Consider the following 20623-nt stretch of genomic DNA (forward strand, 5'->3'; position numbering starts at 1 on the left):
ATTTATTGAGCGTATATTATCAGTATAGAGCATTTTATTTGACTGATGGTGACATCTATAATTCCGTTTTGCCGCATAATACTGCATTTTATTCAATACTAGTTTTGTTTTGTTAGTCAACCATACATACTCTAAACATTTTAAATAATATTAGACTGTTTTATGCCTTTATACCTTCTCTTTTATATAGGCATCCAAATTTAAGACAAAATTAAATGCTTAATGAGATTTTTTTACAAAGGCTATTCAAAATAAATTTTTATTGTCGCGCATGAGATTTGAACGTCAATTTGATCAGCTGATATTGTTAGATTGAGTTTCTTTTGTATGTCACTTTAACTAATTAATAACAATCTTCTAACTAATCGATTGACTCTAAAATGTCTTTCACGTACAATTTTAACTAGTATCGTATATTTACAATTCAATTCGTATAAAGATGAATTTACATCAAATTGTCAGTGGTGCCTGTAATGCGGGAGATAAGTGTTTTGCCATAGGATCAGTTGAAGGTGTACCTTTTACAGTAAGTTACCTCTGTTCTGCACTTGTAAAATATAATTGTATTAGGTATGATTAATATTATCTTTGCAATTTATATGGTTGATTACAACTTAAATTGTTACTAATTTTGATGATACTTGTAACGTTTTAGGCTTATGCTGCAGGATGTAATATTGTAATACTTGCATCAACATTTGAAAGGGTTCAGATCATACCAGGAGCAGTACATGATTATATTCGTATCAGTTCAATAGATTGCTCTAGCGATACTGGAAAAATTGCAGCTGCATATGACAATACAATTTGTATTTATGAGCCAACTCCTTTAATACACAACAATACTCCTCATGTAAGTCATTAATTAGTAATTTGTTACTTAATTAAATCAAAAATGGAAATATCATTTAAATATTGATTATTTTGCAAATGTGTCTATGTATTAAGTTAATTAAAACAAAACATTATATTAGTAATCTTATCAATTAAACCAATTATATTTATCTATTTTTGTTACTGGTATTCCAGAGACCCTATAAAAAATTCAAAGGGGTTAAGGTATAGTGGTGTTAGTATTTTTAAGCTTTTTATTTAATTTTAATTTTGTAATGTATAATTAATTATTCAATAGAACTGTTTCAATTTAATGTTAACTTGTGTGGACAAAATTAAACTGGATTGTTTACTAGACTTCCTATCAAACAAGGCAGAACCGAAATTAAATACATAATAAAATTTTCTGAACAGATCTTAACAAAATGATTATATTAAATCTTAGTTTCTGAAGATTGATATATAGATTTATTAGATATTTAGTTTAATTAAATTAATATATCAATCCTTTTTTACACAATGTAATTTACACATACATTTAAATTGTTCGATCAAAAATTTTGTTGGAGAATTTGATTATGTATCTTTTTAGCATGCTTAAAATTAACTACATTTGTTTGATAATATTAAATCCATAAAAAGTTTATGTTTGTTGTGTTTTTATACTATTTTTAATAACATGTTACCCCTTGTTTTAGCCTTTTTTGTGGTGATTAGATATATGTGGTCCTTTAGACATACTAAGGAATATCATGTTAATGTGTTATTGTAAAAATGTAAAATTTATATTGTTATGATTTTATAGCATTTATATCACAATCATTATATCAAGTTAATTATTAATTTGCTTACAACTCATATTATTGTATTATGTCTTTTATTATTTTAAAATAAACGATGAAGGGCAAACATTAATTACAGGTCTTTATATACAGATATATATAGTTTAATATATCAAAATTCCAAATTTTATATAAGCTTTGATTTTTCTGATACACAATATATATATATATATATATATATATATATATATATATATATATATAATATAACAGTGAAATAAAATAAAATAAATTTAAATTTGTTATAACAATTAGTTATATACTGATACTAAAGGATCACTTAATTTTATATTGTGAATCAACTTTTCTACTTCTTATAATGTCTGTAGGGGTTGGACTATAGATGGGTTCAAACTGGATCTCTGAAAACTGACTCACCTGTTCAAGCACTGAGTTGGAATCTCGAAGGTACTCGTCTATTAACGGCCGGAAATGATGTGCAGCTCTGGCATCTCAAGCAGCATGTGCCTGAAGAAGACACAACTGTTACATTTACTCTGGGCGGTGGGCCATCTGACGATGCAGATTTGGCTGATGAACCAGATAAGCCTCAAGGTAAATTCAAGACAATCAATTTTTGAATAAATGAAAATTGTGAAACATTCTCCCCATTTAGCAGAACAAGAGCAAACGTCATGGCACTGCGTTTGGAAAGCTAATACCGCCATACCAGTACAACACTTGGCCTTTTCACCAGATGGTACACTATTTGCCACCTGTGGCGAAAACGATAGACTTGTAAAGATATGGTATGAAAATAAACATAGTAAGTATGGAAAAAATCTCATGCCTCATTTGGTTTGAGTTTGTCCCCTGTTTTGGTTAGCTGTATCAAAACTCCATAATTTCAAAAAATGGAAACTAAAATTGCCAAGTTTTATCGATCGTCTATATTCACCGAGACCTCAACAACATTTAACCTATTTCAACATTTTTCTTGGGTTAAACATGAAAAATTGCAACAAATGAAGCTCTGTTGGTTTGAAGATGAGAAATTACAAAATTGCTGAAGACTTATTGATATTATTACAAGGATTTTATGCATCGTTTTACCTCTGTTTATCAGACGTGTATGTAACGACATGTTCTTCCTTCTACTTCTACTTCGATCGCATACTGTGTTATCATCATTTTTTTGAGATTCAAAAGAAATTACATCCAAATTGGTAAAATAATAAGCCAAGATTGTTATTGTAACCTTTTGGACCACCTGGATATAAATAACAAACAAACATCCATCGGGAAAATTATTCATCCACGAATTGTAGCGAAAGTCAATCTATTTCATTTTCATATATCAAATTATTCATATATGGTATGTGGTTTTTATAGAACGAAAATTTGTAGAAACGTATTTTGACTGATTGGAATTCTCACTTCAAAGATGGATCCCTAAATTGGATTAGTATAACAATTTTATTGAAATTTAGGGAAATTGTAATGAATATTAAAATATATTTGAAATCATTAAATCTTGTTTTCTTAATTGCATGGAACAATATATTGAAGAATCTACTGTATATATAATTTACATTAGGTGTATAATTTAATTTTTACAGATTTTTTTATATTCTACATATTTATATTTAAAATAAGTAATATATTCTCGCAGTATTTTAATATTTGGATTTAATATGAAATCCAATCAGTAAACAATGTTTCTAAAGTATAACAATCAATTTGCATTTTTCTCGGGACCAATGTTGTTTTATAATTTATAATGAAATTGGTGGATTAGTATTGATAATTTGTGTTAATTAAAAATTAAAATTTATTTTAATTTTTAGTTTTCTTTACTTCAAAGAGTACTGAGGGTGCTCAAGAATTGGAATATGGTTTTGTCTATATAGCACATCCTAGAGCAGTGACTCATCTATCATGGAGGAACACCAGCAAATATATGCCAAAGTATGTAACAGGAAATGTAACTGTAAATGTTTCAACACTATATTTTTTCCAGAGGTTCCGTGTCCAATATGCTTTTAACCTCATGCAAAGACAACATATGTCGTTTATGGGTTGAAACAGTTTTGCCCGAAGATGGCTTGGTAAATTTATCTCAACTAGACCCACAAGCTCACCATCCGAAGTTCCGAACCCATCGACACAAACATAGATTTATGCAGCGATTGAAGCACATGAAGTAAGTTAACGCGCGAGCTAGAATAGTTATGTCAAATATATTTTAAGATAAATTTAGCTTTCAAACTAAAAACATATTTGGCATATTACTTTTTTGGAAGATTATGATGTGCTTTAATACCAATTTTTTACTATTAGCAAATGGATATCTGTTTTTTTATATTTTAATATAACGAGGATGATTTGTCAATGTCGGTAAGTGTGAATGACAATAATGAGTGCGATGCGCTTTGTTAGCGAGACTGTTTTCGATTCTATGATTGTTTAATAATTCCATGGATTATCTCAATTCATTCAAGTTACAATCAGGCCATATACAATTTATATTAAAGTGTTTTATACTTTGAAAATGAAGTCCTTTTAATATGCCACATTTTACTAATCATAAAATCACTTCAGCCATCATTATTATTATTTTTATGCAACTTATCTTACCGCTTTCTTAGCGAATATCTCAAAATGGTGAAAAACAGACCAGGATATTGTTGCATGAACTTATCTCACAAATAATTGCTTTCTATAAATAAATACATATACAATCTTTTATTGATTTCGGTAGTGTTTGGTCGCTTTTGCCACATTTTGATTCAAGATAAATTTGAATACGATGATGCTGATAAGACCTGCTCGTTATAAAGAAATATAAAAAGGACTAGGGTTAGAATTTAATTTGTTCTAGTTAAAAAAAAATTAGAGTGCTATGGTATTTGAGATAGTTCATTTTAAGAACTTTATTCCATATATGAAACTTGGAATATCAGTGATTTAACAAAACTTAATATAAACAATAATTTTATTAATTTTTCTTTAATATTTATGATGCTCTGACATTCTATTGTTGTAATAATAAATTTTGAATTTAATTTAATTGTGAAAATATTAATAGAATTTCAGAGAGTTTATCATTGATTTACAATGAATTGACAACATATTGATCTAGGATACATGTGTATTTTTATGCAATGACATCGGAATATATTTTTCCGAATTCATTACATTCCGCTTATTTTTACTTTTTTCGCAATAAAATTTCACCGAGTGTTGAAATTGTTTGCTATATATCAGCTAACAGCTACTATATAATGTTGAAAATGATTTTAGTTTCTTATAGATGTCGATAACCATATATTTTTTTAGAACTTGTTTCCATATAAGGCGTAATGCCAAGCATCAGGCACAGGGACTAATTGGATCTTCTCAACCTATACCCACTTTGCCTTCAACTTACAGCGTCCATGATTTTCATTCTTATGGTTACCGGGGTACTGGTAAGTATGCCTGTATTTTAATGTACTGAATCTGCAGTGAATTAATACGTAGGGGTCACGCCTGGATTACATTTTCATTTAGCGGCTTCAGTAAATGCAGAAACTGACATACCCCTGGTACCTAATATTAATTACTGCAATCCGAAGCCAGCTTTTGTCTTACATTGGCTTGACAATAAAGAGATGCAGTTCAGTTTACAAGCCGAATTGTTTGTCGAAGAAATTGCCAGGTAATGTATTATTGCAACAGGACTTTGAATCGAAATATATTTTTTATAATCTTAGGCCTGTCGTTGATAATCCCGATTCAGAAGAAAGTTCTTTAGAGCCGCTTATGGAATCTGGTGCTCCCGATGGAGTAGATGCTAGAATTGAAAGCTTTTTACGAGATTGGCATCATAGCCCAGATTTGTTGTTTAGTATTCATCCTATTGATGGAAGTTTTCTGATATGGTGAGTGAATGTAAAATATATTTTGCTTTATTGATAAACTTCATGGTACATGGTAACAAACTCAACATTTTTTAATGAGATTCTAAGGTTTAGTATTAATATACCTAAAGGAATTATTCTCTAGGGTTGTGGAATGGTTAGACGAATTTCACCCTGGTTCATTCCGCCAAGCTCAAGTTTCTTTTTCTACTCGAATACCATCTGCCTTTCCTATTGGTGATTCAATGAGCATGTCTACAACTGTAAGTTTATATAGCACGACTCTCTTGGTTAGGCACCTAGTTAAAGATGTTGTATTTAACCGGGACATATATAACAGAAATTTGAGTAGCGTTAAAGAGGAGGATGAAAATAAACAGGAGTTTGAGGTAAAAAGAAATTTTTTAAATATATTTTAACTATATTGATTCTATTATTAGGGAATATGTGTGAATGAAGATAATGATGCCGCTCCAGTTGTATATCTTGTAACAAAACATGATAATGGTACACTAAATTTGTGGCATTTGACATTTGCTGATCAAAGCAAATTTTCACAAGTATTAAGTATTGGTCATAAGAGCAGAGCTTCTGGTCATAGATTCAGAGTAAATGATATAACTTGCCATCCTGTATTACCTTTACTGTTAACAACAAGCCACCACAACATTATTGATCAGAACAAAAGTACCAATAAATCAAATGTAAGTATTTAATTTATGTTTAAAATCTTGTTTATTTTTGCTTTAAATGTTTTTAAGAACAATTTTTTCTACAAATAATTTTATCACTTCTGGGAAGTAACTTTAAGTAGGGTCTAGACACTCTCTATTTTAGTCTAGTCTATTTTAAAGAACTGCAGAAAAAAATTCATGTTAAATAATTACATAAAACACAATAGGAGAAATTGATGCAATAAATTAAATTGATGGTTTAGAACTAGTTTTCTTGTAGTACGGTTCGTGTGGGGTGCCTTCAAGATTGACGTGCTTTAATCTCCAACGATTTTGTTCTTTCAATAAATTCATATTTAACATAGGGGGCTGGCATACATATCCAAGCATAGTAACCACATACTCATAGCTTATTTGTAATTTACATACTTTTCTGAGATATATTTGTGTTCGTCGATACGTTTGTAAGGAAGTATCTTTTTACAAGTTAATTATCACCTTTTAAAGCGATGGTTTTGATAGAGTGAACAACTTCGACCTACTTTTGGCCCCTTTTTCATAAGACAATTCAAGTAATAGAAATAGCTTCCCATCTATCCCTGTCTCCTTTAGGGTTGAAGATATTCCCGAATTGTAGAAAAATTAACACATTATTGTATTACGTTGTTTTTTAAATTTTTTCACAATTGTCAACATATTTTTGAAATGAATTCGACTAATGACGAAAAGCAGACAAGTTTTGTACACCAATCCTTTTTTATTGCCAATTATTGCTAGGGTATCATCAGTCGAAAACGATACAATTTTATTATAACTAATCTAAGATTTTGTTATGAATTTGACAAAGGTCTTAAATCTTCTCCGTCGAGTGCTACTTTTCAACGGCAATACTACTATACATTTTTCTCTGGACTGACTTTCAATGTAAAAAATTCTCACAAAAATAGACGTCGAAATAGATATAATATACATCAATATAATATAATTAATTATATTTTACAATTTTTTTTCAAGGGCTTTTGTAGTGAATTGATCTTATGGAAAGTTGACGCCGTTGGCCCATTATCAAAATCTGGTGGGATCTGTGAATTAGCAAGGATTAGTTCGCCAGAACCTTCCGCTTTCAGTAACGTTGCTTGGATCCCAACACTTTTGCCATCTAGTACACTCGGAAACCTTTCAAATTCGCCAAGTGCATGTTTTGTTGCGTCGGACGGACAATGTCTAAGAGTATTTCAAGCAGTTATCGATGCCAGAACGCTTTTGGCGGATTTATCAATTAAAGAGACTCGTCAAAAACAAGGCGATCATATGAGCGATATGTCGGACATGTCATCCCTTAATGAAGAAACTTTATTGGAAAATATTAATATTGTGTCGCAACAAAGTACGTCTCGTCCTGGTTGTATTATACAACTGGAAACTGTAGCAGAAGCTATACAGTGGCAGAATACGACTTTTTTACACGTGTTTCAAGAACAACTCATCACAGGTATTTCAGTTAAAATAGTGGTATATTATGTAATTCAACATTTATTTAAACGCAATTGTTTCTATACTGTTTTACATTTTTTAGGAGAAAGAAGTTCTACAAAAACATCAAGTCAAGATGCTATGGTTGATTTGCAACAGTGCTCCGTTTTCGAAGAACCGTTTTATATTGTTTTGTTGGATTCTAACGATCAACATACTGTAATTCATATGTGGAAATTGACAATTTCATCCACAGATACTGATCTATCTTTAACTGCCAGTCAAATGTATGTACCCGATAGTAATCTCATTCAAGATGAACACGATTTATCTCGAAGAAATAGCGTGGAGTCCTTACCGCTGAAACAAGCTAAAGTTAGTCCGCCTATTTCGCTAACAGTCACCAGGGAAGTGAAGCAAGTTTTACCATTACCTGATGGCGTGGAAATAGTTCATGCTACCGCAGCCGCTGGTCATTTGAGCTCAGCCTCTATATATCCAGCTTGTTTGGCACCCTATTGTTTTGCTACAGCTTGTAGTGACGGTATTATTCGATTTTGGACAGTAAGCAGTAGTAGTAGTCAAATTAATGAGCTATCCTCATTAATGTTGGATGAGGGTGGTTTGGTGGTTAATACAGGCAAAGTTTGGAGTGAATGGAATATGATTAAAGAATCCGCTATCGAAATTGAAGGTCAAGTGCTTAACATTTGTGTAGCTTATTCTGGAAGACTCGCTTGCGCTTATAAATACGGAAAAAGCTTTACAAGACCCAGTAAACATGATCAAGATTCACGATATATAAATTTATGTGTGGCTATTTATGAGTGCGAATCTACTGGAGGTACCGAATGGATCCTTGAAGATGTAATTCATCTGAAAAACATTCATTTACCTCGAATTGATATTAATAAACACTTGGATTTAAGTTACCTTTATGATTCTAGAACTTTAAAGAAAAAACAAAGAATCAATGAGGTGTTACATACCCTATCTGGTGATACTTTAGCGGGCGATAGACCCAATATGCTTTCTACAGAACCTATAAAACCAACACTTTTAGCGGTTCCTAGCTTTACAACTTTGCAGTCACTGAGAAAATCGATATCAGAAATGGGAAATATCTGCCCACTGACTCAGAAACATATTGTTCAACTAGATTGGGTTTCAAATGAAGATGGATCACATATTTTAACTGTCGCTTGCGGTAGTAAAATACTTTTGTATACACCTTTATCTACTGATTTAGCTCAGGCTAATGTCAAAGCTATGAAGGAATCAATGAACAACTTTAGACCTATATTACGTAAAGCTAGTTCATTAGCGCAGCCATTATTTGTAGACGATTTTAAGTGGATGACGTTGAGAAAAATTGAACTTCAAACAGCTGATGGTTTACCAGCATTACCCATGCAAATTAGCTGGGTAAGAGATGGTATATTGGTTGTTGGCATGGATTCAGAGATGCATGTTTATACTCAATGGAAACCACAAAATCCAAATGCTAAACAAGCCAGTATAACTGAAACAGATAACAACAGAGAAATGGACTTTAGAACACTTACTCAAGAAAATCAACGCAAATTGGCAGCTGTACCTACTTTAGGACGAATTAGTTCGGTAAACCTCCAAATATTGGACCGAAAACGAAACAAGGAGCAAAATCTAGACTATATGCCAGATTATGGGTTATTTGAAGCATCTAGGATTGCTTGTCCAGTTTTACCTCAATATCATCCTAAACAATTAATGGAATTATTAAATTCTGGTAAAATAAGATGGGTAAAAGCGATTTTAGCTCATCTTGTTAAATGTATTGGTGGTAATCAAGAGCCATCTGAAGACATCCAGGGATGGGCAAGATCTAGAACTTTATCAGTGAGTTATCCAGCGGGAAGTCCAGAACATAGAGCTAGTATCAGTGAAATCACCTTAGATTATGATGAAATCAATAACATTCCTCCATTACCGTTATGGACATTACTAGCGGCAGATAAAGAAAGTGCAGTTGTTAAAGAGGAGAAAAAAGATTACAATGAACTATTTGATCAAAACATTATAATGGAGGATTTAGATTATATTTTGGATGATGATGAGGATGATGTACGCAGAGAACGTCGTCTTTCCGAAAGGAATGTTGGTTTAACGCATTTCACTCCTAAGCAGGGAAGAATTTTATCTAGATTATTGACACATATCCATTTGCCAGGCTTATCAAGCTTAGACCAAATGCACTTACTTGCTCTTGCTGATACTGTAGCCACCTGTGACACGGACTTAGCAGAAAGATTTGCAATTGATGCGGCAAAATCTGCAATAGCTAAAGAGAATCTCATAAGTCAAACTGAGGATTTAATGACAGATAATTTAGACGATTGTGGTTTAAGATTTTTGTTGGCCATGAAACATTATAATTATTTGTTGCGATGTTTGCCATTGGCTCAAAGAACACAATTTCAGAAGAATGGCGTTGGTAATAACAATTTAGCATGGGCATTTCATTCTGAGAGTCAGGAGGAGCTTCTTAATTTAATCCCTAGTTATGCTAAAGGAGAACCCACATGGAATCAATTAAGAGAACTGGGTGTTGGTTGGTGGGTAAGGAACATAACACTATTGAGGCAATGCGTTCAAGTTTTAGCTAAAGCAGCTTATCAAGCTAATGAAGACCCAATGGATGCTGCATTATACTATCTAGCTATGAATAAAAAGAATCTTTTATGGGGTTTATACCGGTAAGTTATTATTTAATAAAAAAGCGATACAGTGAAAGTAAACTAATTTACATAATTTTGAAACTTAGATCGAAGAGAGATGATCGTCTAACTGCCTTCTTCTCCAATAATTTCTCTGAAGATAGATGGCGTAAAGCGGCTTTAAAAAATGCTTATGTACTGTTGGGAAAGCAGAGGTTTGATCACGCGGCAGCATTTTTCTTACTAGCAGGAAATTTACGCGATGCTATTGAAATTTGCATAAATAAAATTGAAGATATTCAACTAGCTATAATAATAACCAGATTATATGAAGGAGATGGAGGAAATCTAAAAAATCTGCTATATCAGGAAATATTGGGCTGTGATGAAAATGGTAGGTGTTTTTTGAAATGTATTTGGCATTTTGTAAAATTTGGTTTTATAGGTGATAATCAGGATTTGACAAAAGCCCACCCAGATCCGTTTTTGCGATCTATGGCCTTGTGGTCGTTAAAAGAGTATCAAGCTTCTTTGAGTACACTGCTTATTGGAAATGCTGGTACGCAACATAATGCCCATGATGATGAAGCAAGAGAAACTAAAGAAGCAGATCCCAATGTTTTCAACTTCTATGTGTATTTAAGGACACATCCGTTACTCGTTAGGCAGCATCTAGCTAACTATGGCCAAAAAGATTCAATTACTTCTCTAGAACGACAGCTATATTTTGCAACTGCTCATGGACACTTCAGAGCTGGATGTCCAGCCTTGGCTCTAGAAGTTTTATCCAAACTCCCATATGTGGTGTCTGAAAATTTGAAATCTAGCCCAACAGGTAATAATACAAAAACTACATCAAAAATAAATGGGTATAACATTATTTTACAATAATTTAAAACGCTGTCTTAGATTTAAGATATCTTATTACTAATATTTTCTATAAATAATGTTATACTTTTTTATATAGTTACTTCACCAAAAGACCAAAGAGAATCGACTATTGAAGAAATAGCAACTGGAATAATATCTTGGGATAGTCAGCCACAGAGCGCAGCCGATTTTGACTGGAGTGGTCCAGTTAGTAAAGGCGTTAAAACAGACGACTTGGAACTTAAATGGAGCGATGATGAAGGTATATATAGTAAATATATTATAATTACAATCTGCAATATCTATGTTAATTAGATAATGAATCAGACGATTCTGGAGGTTTATCCATGAAGGTTTCGAAAGATGTACCGAAAGAACCAACGACGTCAGAAAAAAAAGAAGAAGAGGTTAAAAATAGAGTGGATATTATGGCACAACAATTGAAATTTGTAGCTTGTTTAAAAATTCTGATGGAGGAACTGTCTACATTGGCAACTGGTTTTGAAGTAGATGGCGGTCAATTGCGGTATCAACTCTATATATGGTTAGAAAAAGAAGTAGAGGCTTTAAGGGAGCTATGCAACTATACTACGTCAGATTGTATTGAGTCATCAGATTTAGAAACATCGCCAGAACCAGAAGGACAATCTGCTGAACACAATCCCAAACCAACTCTACATGAAATTTTAATACAAGAGAAACTTGATTTTGAAGCAAAAGTTCAACGAGCAGCCAAGAGGAAACGCTGGCTGAGAGGTATAACGTTTTAAATATTTATTTGTAGTTTTTAATGGACATTTATTACACATTTGATTTACAGCCAATGAGACGTTATTAAGAACTCTATTGAGTTATTGTTCGTTACATGGAGCTACCGGAGGCCTAGCATCTGTTAGAATGGAACTTATGTTATTGTTGCAAGAATTACAGCAGGAAAAAACTCATCAGCAACTTCTTAGTCCTTTGCCATTCCCGACTAGCTTACCGTTGTTAGCAGCCAGCGTGGCTAGCAGCAAAACTGTTGTAGCTGATCCAATAAGATATTTACAAAGTCTTACCCATGATATGTTACAATCTGTAAGAAATTCTTTAGAATATAACATAATTTTTGCTTATTTAATTTTATAGGTTGTTGAATTACCAACTCCAAATGCCAATCAAAGCCAGTTGCTAGTATTAAGGGACCTTGCGATTGCATTGTCAGCTTGTATCTATCAATCATTGTGTGACTCTGATACATTCAAGGCTACAATACAAGAATCTCAGGTAAAATTTACTTTGGTTACTTTTTGGACAAGTTCTTTTTTACTTTCGATAACTTTTATCCCAAAATCTAATTTACTTCCGCAAAATCTTTAAAAAATAAATAACAAAATATTTATTTTTAGGATATTACCTCAACTTACCTTGTGGGGCGTAAACGTAAAATATCTGTAAATGAAACTCTTCAAATTGTTACACTACCACCAAAATGGCCTGGAGTAACTAGTTTAAGAGCGCTGCTGGCTCGTGAGAAAGACGAAGATACTCCTAAGCTTACTGTTCTACTTTGCGAAGCTTTTACAGCTACTTACCTGGCATTGCTTATATACGGTTTAGTAACGTGTGATTGTGTTATATTATTCCATGTAGCAGCTCATACATTTAATGCAGAAGTGTGGGGAAGGTCATATATATTTTCTCTGTTGTTACTAAGACAATGGTATTAAAACATTTGTTGTAGGTTATTTGGCGGAGGCGTTAAAAAACTCTTGCGCACAGCAAGTTTAACGAGTAACCCTTCAAATCACCCCAGTTTACAGACTCAGGTAAGTGTTCAAACTCCAAGTGAAGAGTCCAGTGGACCCGCAAACTGGTTAAATAAGCAGCGAGTAAAATTAAACACAAAATTATTGGGTCACCAAACGAGTGTTATGAAAGAAGATAAGCCGACATACAGAGAACAATTTGTTCCACCAGAAATGAGTATTTTAGCGTTTTTATTGCAAAAGGTACATATTTTTCCTAAACTATAAGAGATTTATAAATATATTATGTAATTTAAAGCCTGCTTCCAATTACTATATTGACGAAGTAGAAGATGAAGATGAAGAAGACGAAGATGATGAAGATGTTTTTGATACACCAAGGATAACTAAAACCGTCAACAATGAACATTCAGATCCGAATTCATATTCTTGGCTGGTTTTAAAATTAGCCACACTCAAAATTGCACAGAATAGATTAAATGAATTTTTAGCGGTAAGTGACGGATTATTGAAACAATAATTTACTGCTAATTCATAACTAATAATGTATTTCATATATAAACTATTATGAATTAAAACTTTATTTTAGTTGTAACTATTTATAATTATTTGTGTTAATAGGTTGCAGGGCTTGAAACGTCGGAATTGCCAGTCGCGAGTCCATTAATACACAGTTCACTGCGTAGTTTAATACAGTGGCAGGATAATTTGAAGCGTGAATTAGAATTGAGACGAACTCCTCCAGAATATATTCCGGGATGTTTTATAGAGAATACTACGGGTCCGCCTTTACAGAAATACAGGTTTGTGCCAAGTATATATATTATTTTTTATTACTAGTAAGAATTTAATGGTTTAATTATACATGGTATAATTTGGACACTTTTAAATAGAGGTAACATTTTTGTAGACAACTTTTAGAACCACACAATACACCATTTTCTATTAAGAGTTCTGCTGGGCCAGCGCGAGTTCTTTGGACTTATTTAGTACATCAAGAACTTGTTCAAGATATATTTATTAGAGCCGTATTTGGTAAACGAAGGTAAATTACATTTATTTACATTGACCAACATATGTTTATATTTAATATGTTAATGCTCAGATCTTTAAGTGCATTAAATGAAGTGGTACAACAACCAGAAGCAGCTCTGGAACCTGTAAGAATAATCCATAAGGAGCAAGACTCAATATCAGCATTTTCACTGAATCAGGTATATATGTTTGAAATTATTACTTTAAGTATTGCTTGAGTGTTGTAACATACTGTTTCAGTTAAATGGTGGCTTGATAGTGGTGGCTACCCCAAGGGAACTTCAAGAAATGGACATTTCTTTGTTATTAGAACTACCGTCATGGTTGGAAGACGAGTGCGAGTTGGATATCCTAAATCTTACTAAAGATTGTCCAGATACAACAGTACCGCCATTTTTGGTTATTCCTAGTGCAGGTGATAAGAGCAAAGACACCCAGCCAGGTAGTCCTCAACCTGGAGGAGGTGGTAGCCAGAGTGGTAGAGGTGCAAGTGTGGTAAGCATTTAATGATGTAATATTATCATAAGCTGAAGATGCATTGAAATTGTAAGAAAAATATTTATATAATCATCTCATAGTTTAATGTTTTGTTATTTTAAAATATCATAATTTAAATATAGATATACAAAAAGCATACAAGAAATGTGTCCCCTTAACATTACTTAATAAGTATACTGATTGACATTGAAATATCTTGTACAAGTCTATTAATATTTAACGACATTTTCAATGCATATTATTATTAAAAATCTAACCCCTTTTCTACTATATTGTGAATCCTAACCAACTATTAATCTAAATTCTACATGTAGGAGACACCACATCTTTTTGAATTTGAAGAGTATTATAAAATATTTTTCAGTGTTAGATGTAATAATCAGAGAAGTATTATTAAGATGTTTTAGCTTTAGATTATTTGAATAGATATTATTGTAATTAATCGAATTTGTTGAATTTCAAACTATAACATGAACTATGTGGTTGTATAGATGAAGGGGTTGAGCTTCCCGGGCTGTCACGATGCCAATTTTGTCCATCTGGTCTTGCTTCGGTCGGCACACATGCTTCGACCGGTGTGTCTCTAACACTGCTAATTCGATGTTATTTGTAGCTTGTTTCCGTTTCTTTTTTACCTTTACTAGCTTATCATGCATCCCCAATTTTCCCGTCATGCTAGTTTGGATGCAGGACCCATATATGTATAGAAAAATACCACATATTAATGATATTATATGAATGTTGAGACGTTTTGAGTTGTAAATATATTTTTAAATTATTAGTTTAATATATACTAAAATAAAATGCATACATTCAAAACGACTCAGTATGCTTTTGTTTGTGCTAGCAGTTTCATGCGAAAGGCCTTGATATTCAAGTGTCTATAACAAAATGTTTAAGTTGTATTAAATATGTCTCATTCACTAAATGAGTTCTGAGCTTTGTAATAACTTTCTGATTTAATAGATTTTCCATAAGTTTTGTCGTTAGATAAGTGCTGTGATTAGTTTCATGTAGATTTGTTAACTTATCCTTTGTTTATAGCTGTTCAAATTTACCTTCCAATAATAAAATTCTTATTTTCGGAAAGTAGCAAAGAAACCTATCCCAAAAAACATTTGTGTGATCTAAAAAGTTAAATACAGGGAGATATAGTAGTACCATATATATACTATATATATATACATATATACCTAATCATCTCATTAAGTTGTTTGAACAATATTTTAGCTAATATTATAGATTTCAGAAAATTGTATGAATCTTTAAAAAATGTATGATGAAAAAGAATGTTATTAATTGTGTCGTTACTATAGTTGGGACTTGGGTCTATCACCATGATGCTGATTTAAAGCAAGATATTAAGGAATGATGAAAATTAAGCAATTCATTTCCAATCACTTTTTAAGATAAAAAAGGAATCCAGTTAATGGATTACATCAGATTATTATTATTATAACCGTTTTTAACGCATTTAATAATGATTGTATTGTACCTGTGGACTGAAAGGTTAACGAACCCAGGATCATATAAAGCGATCTGAAAAATAGTACTAACATTGTCCCAGGCTAGAGCAGTTGCGGTAGTTAAATTTGATGAAGAATATTTGTCCTGCGACACCAAAAGCGTTTATTGGTTGACTTATTTTGCCCGAGAGCCGATTATGGATTGGTGGTGATAACTAACCAATTGAATATACTGATTATTTAAAAAAAACTAACTTTTTTAAAACCATCTCGAAAATTAATAGATTTGCGCATCTATCTGACTTCTGACTTAAAAAAAATCATGCCTTAAAAAATTCATGTATAGAAAACGATGACAGTCTATCCGATTTACAGTTCAAAACTGAAACCCATAAATAAGAACGCCACTAGAAAAAAAAACGGGGAATTACGGGAAATTACGGGGTGATTATATCGATCAATAAAATTTATTTTAAAAGATCGCATTTTTCTTACTAAACGACAAAACTTAATAATAAAAATAAAAACTTAATAATTAATATTATGAATATTTTAATTACTCATAAAACTGTAGAATGGTATAAGAGAAACTCAGAGCTTTGATATTGACCTAATTTTAAAATACAGATTATTATTCACACTAACAAATTTATTAGATTTTTGTTTTTTAGTTAATTTGGTAATTGTAGTTGTTTGCGATTAGATTTTATATTATATTATTTTTGTTTAGATTTGTTTCATTACTTTTTTTAATCAGATACAACATGAAAGTTATGCTTTAGTTATAAAAATACATAATATATGGCGAAAGCTTATAGTTGTGCTTTTTAGATTGGCAGTTACCACGATAGAGAACATTATTGCTGAAAACATGTAATATATACGATAATATTGATAAAACGTGATTATCAACATCTGGTAATAATTCAGATCAAATTCATTTTTCAGGTTTGTTCATTAAACGCTTGTTAGGGCCTTGGTAAAGATGATTGTAGATTTAAATGCTTGATGCAAACTCGCTTTTAATTAATTACTGTGGCGGTATAATTAATTTATATAACACAGCTACTAAATATTTTAATAAACGTGTTTATTAGAAGTATTAATGAAATAGTTCAGTTAGTAATGAAACCGTTTAAAGTAAACTTATTTTAAATTTTTGGTTTAATAAAATATATTTTATATTTTGATTATTATACCATATTTAATAATATGATATATAAGCGTAAATAAGATTTCTGATTTTTTATTGTTATCGTATGTATTATGTTGTTTTGAAAAATTATGTTTATTACTGATAATGTCTATCAAAGGAACTGAATTTTATCAATTGTAATACTTTAAAGACATCTCTTATTATTTCTGCAGGTAGTGAAACATAAAGTGGATGGAGTTAGAAGAATTACATCACATCCCCTACTTCCCTTGTGTAAGTAAATAAATGATCGTGTCATGAATTAAAATATTATGTATTCGTTTCTACTAACACTAGACCTGACTGGCGGTACCGATGGTTCAGTTCAATTATGGGAATGGGGTCATCAGCAGCCTGTTGCTACACCAAGACCAGCAGGTACATTTGCGAAAGTAACACGTCTACGATTTTCTCAACATGGTAACAAGTTTGGCGTTGCTGATTCGGATGGAAATCTTAGCTTATTCCAAGTAGGACTCAGCGCTAATGCTACTTGGCCATTCTTTGTAAGTATTCATGTTTTTGTTTTAATATAGTTGATAAATATTGTAGTAACAAAAAGATTTTTTCAATGTTGTTTGTATAATTATATATTAGGTAGGCTGCAATTAATTTATACATAATTTTATTTAATTTTAAGTCAAAACAATTAAAACACTTTTTTTTCAATATCTAAATTATTTCTGCATTTCCTTTAACAGTCGCTTCTTTGGGGTCATACTGACAAGTTTACAACACTCTAATATAATAATATATACAAATATAATAATACGATATAGGAAAGCATCTAAACTATTATTCATTTATAATAGTATATTATTGAAATATGACTATTTGTCCTCGTCCATCCATATTATTTATTAACACTAATTTGAAGCCACAATTCAAAAGGGTTGTTCCATACATATTTAAGAAATTGTGAATACACTAAATGTATCACATCTGTATAGCTTAACATATGATATCTTTTTGAAAGGAATTATTATGCATAATAAACATTTTTGAACAATATAACTTTTACTAATTAGGATAACCTAAATTTCCTTTCAATTTTTGTTTTATTGTATAATATTCGTTAATATGGCTGATTTAATTGTAAAATTGATTTCTATATTAAATTCATACTTGGTTTCAGACTCACAATTGTCACAATAAAGGAATCAGTGATTTTGTTTTCTTGGGATCATGCAGTTTACTTGCTACAGGTTTGTTATGAAATTTAATCTGAAATTTTATCATCTAAACATATTACTTCATAGTCATGTATATGATTTCACTAATTAAAATAATATTTAATATTTAATAATAAAATAATGTTGCATTTCAGCCGGACACAGTTCCGAAAACAAAAATGTTTGTATATGGGACTCAATTTTACCTCATAATAAGGCTTTAGTCATGGCATTTACTTGTCATGATCAAGGAGCGAGTAGTCTTGTATTTGCCCCGCAGCATCAGGTATAATTTAAAATTAAGTTATCTAGTCTCACCATAGAATTTTAATTGTGTTTTAGGTATTAATATCTGCTGGCAAAAAGGGTGATGTATGTCTTATTGATGTTAGATCTAAAGCAATACGACATAAGTTTACCGCCCATGAAAACGCAGTGAAGTGCATCGCCATCGATCCCCATGAGGACTATTTTGCAACTGGTTCAGCAGATGGCGATATTAAGGTTTCTGTTTATATCTATTTTATACAAACACACAATTAATGGCATATTAATTTTTAGATTTGGGGCGTCGCTGTACCAAATGTCCTCTTATCTTTACCAGCAGAACACGCTCGAAGCAGTTTCTTCAAAAATATTGGACAAGGAGTAACTCAACTACAGATTGATGCACATTCCAGGTTATTTTCCTGTGGGGCAGATGGCAGCATGAAAGTACGCCAATTACCAGATCGTGATACGTTGCTAAATCACCATTAGGAGATTCTGTGAAGTTGTTGATACAATATATTTACAGAGTTATAAACCAAGCTATTAAAACTATATCTATTTATGGCCAATTAGTGTATATTTGTCTGCCTAATTATGTCTACATTCAATGTTTAATATCCTTCTTCATTAATTTTGATGTTATCTGAAGTTGATATTCAATAATTAAAAATGGCCTCCTTTAGAAATAAATATATATAGTGAAATTGAAAGGTATTATTAGTAAATAACAAACCAAAGTATTTATAATTGTTAATAATATGTGAATTTTTGTGCAGTTTCTAACAAATAATGATTCATATTTACTGTTAGTGATTCAAGTTTGATTTAGTAAGCTAAATGTATGTCATATTATGAATATATATATATATATATATATATATATATATATATATATATATATATATATATATATATATATATATATATATATATATATATATATATATATATATACTTACAATATAAATATAAACTATATTTTTGCTTTATATATGTATTATAATTAATATATTTTATCTCTTGTATTTCAATATAACAACGACATAATGGATTTTATGTAATTATTATAATCAATGTTGTTTCAGGTTTTAGCAATATTAATTTAAAATATTCCCTAAATCTTGTTCCTATACTATCGATATTCATTTACTCTAATTAATTGTTTTTATTTTATTATTCATTTGTCAGTTGATTTGTTCTAGTAATATATATATGTTTAAACAAATTATTTATATTTTATTTATTATTTGTTTACAATCATAAATAATTTGAATAATAAGTTTTATTTAAGTGGTTCAGTAAGTATTTTTCTATAATAGAAGCACGATTTTGTAATATTAAAGGAAATATATAATTTGAAATGTCCTTTCTGACACTGTTAACAGATTACAACTATTAAGTTGACCTGGAAACATCTTTAGTTGCAAAAAAGTAGCCTACATTTTTTAAATTTTATTTTGCTGAGGAAAATCTCTACCAATAATTATTTTGTTACATTTGGTGAAGATACTGTGATTGATAAGTTCCCAGTTTTCCAGTCCAGTTCCCAGACAAGCGTTTATCGGTCGTTTACATGAGCTTTCTCTATCGGCGTACACCAGCAAAGACTTAAAACATTTATTATTTTTAGAAATGATTTTTAGAATAATTCTTAGATTAGGTTTGCCGATTTTGTTATTGAGGCATTTAGTGAATAAATGAGTAAGGTGATAATGATTTATGTTAATATATTTCTTAAAGACTTGAAATTTGAAACGTTAGATGGACATGAAGGTTATTAATTATTTTTCTTGTAGGAAATAAGTTGTTCAATATTATTTTAATTAGGTCTAAATTAAGACATTTTCTTTGCTTTTTAGAGCAATAAAAAGTTATTCTTTCCAGGGATGATTAATTTGCTGGTTGCATTATATTTGTGAAGTAAAATGTTTAAATATTTAATGTAATATATATGTTACCATCTGTTAGGCATTAGCTTATCATATCGACTCCTCCAGATATGTTAAGT

The 20623-nt window shown here is 31.0% G+C and overlaps 1 protein-coding gene across 3 annotated transcripts; it reads left to right on the forward strand.

The window, feature by feature from the left end:
* Positions 1 to 280: 280 nt before the first annotated feature.
* Positions 281 to 19840, forward strand: Rbcn-3A (rabconnectin-3 alpha). 3 transcript variants are annotated; one of them, XM_076396195.1, is made up of 34 exons: positions 281 to 526; positions 656 to 853; positions 1030 to 1059; positions 2006 to 2231; positions 2293 to 2442; positions 3464 to 3584; positions 3637 to 3819; positions 4956 to 5086; positions 5139 to 5316; positions 5372 to 5539; positions 5664 to 5907; positions 5959 to 6222; positions 7207 to 7684; positions 7769 to 10400; positions 10469 to 10755; positions 10807 to 11196; positions 11329 to 11493; positions 11547 to 11987; positions 12052 to 12308; positions 12360 to 12497; positions 12620 to 12897; positions 12955 to 13222; positions 13278 to 13472; positions 13601 to 13782; positions 13890 to 14024; positions 14085 to 14193; positions 14255 to 14509; positions 15004 to 15087; positions 17347 to 17407; positions 17471 to 17679; positions 18309 to 18378; positions 18501 to 18631; positions 18688 to 18849; positions 18907 to 19840. In XM_076396195.1, exons 1-34 carry the CDS (start codon positions 440 to 442, stop codon positions 19102 to 19104), a joined length of 9105 nt encoding a protein of 3034 aa, XP_076252310.1. In that variant the 5' UTR covers positions 281 to 439; the 3' UTR covers positions 19105 to 19840. The 3 variants fall into 3 exon arrangements, with proteins under 3 accessions (XP_076252310.1, XP_076252311.1, XP_076252313.1); XM_076396196.1 differs by lacking the exon at positions 1030 to 1059 and having other exon boundaries at positions 300 to 526; XM_076396198.1 differs by lacking the exons at positions 1030 to 1059; positions 15004 to 15087 and having other exon boundaries at positions 300 to 526; positions 2296 to 2442.
* The last annotated feature ends 783 nt before the right edge of the window (positions 19841 to 20623 follow it).

Source organism: Rhynchophorus ferrugineus, unplaced genomic scaffold, assembly GCF_030347505.1.
Source record: "Rhynchophorus ferrugineus isolate W39M unplaced genomic scaffold, kcgeb_rfMv2 rfM2, whole genome shotgun sequence".
NCBI lineage: Eukaryota > Metazoa > Arthropoda > Insecta > Coleoptera > Curculionidae > Rhynchophorus > Rhynchophorus ferrugineus.

What these genes read in the sequence shown, in the direction of transcription:
- Rbcn-3A (XM_076396195.1), top strand. Translation starts at nt 440, where the DNA reads ATGAATTTACATCAAATTGTCAGTGGTGCCTGTAATGCGGGAGATAAG. An exon ending in TACACAACAATACTCCTCAT is followed by an intron (nt 854 to 1,029) that starts GTAAGTCATTAA and finishes CTGGTATTCCAG; the next exon opens with AGACCCTATAAAAAATTCAA. An exon ending in CCGCCTTTACAGAAATACAG is followed by an intron (nt 13,783 to 13,889) that starts GTTTGTGCCAAG and finishes ACATTTTTGTAG; the next exon opens with ACAACTTTTAGAACCACACA.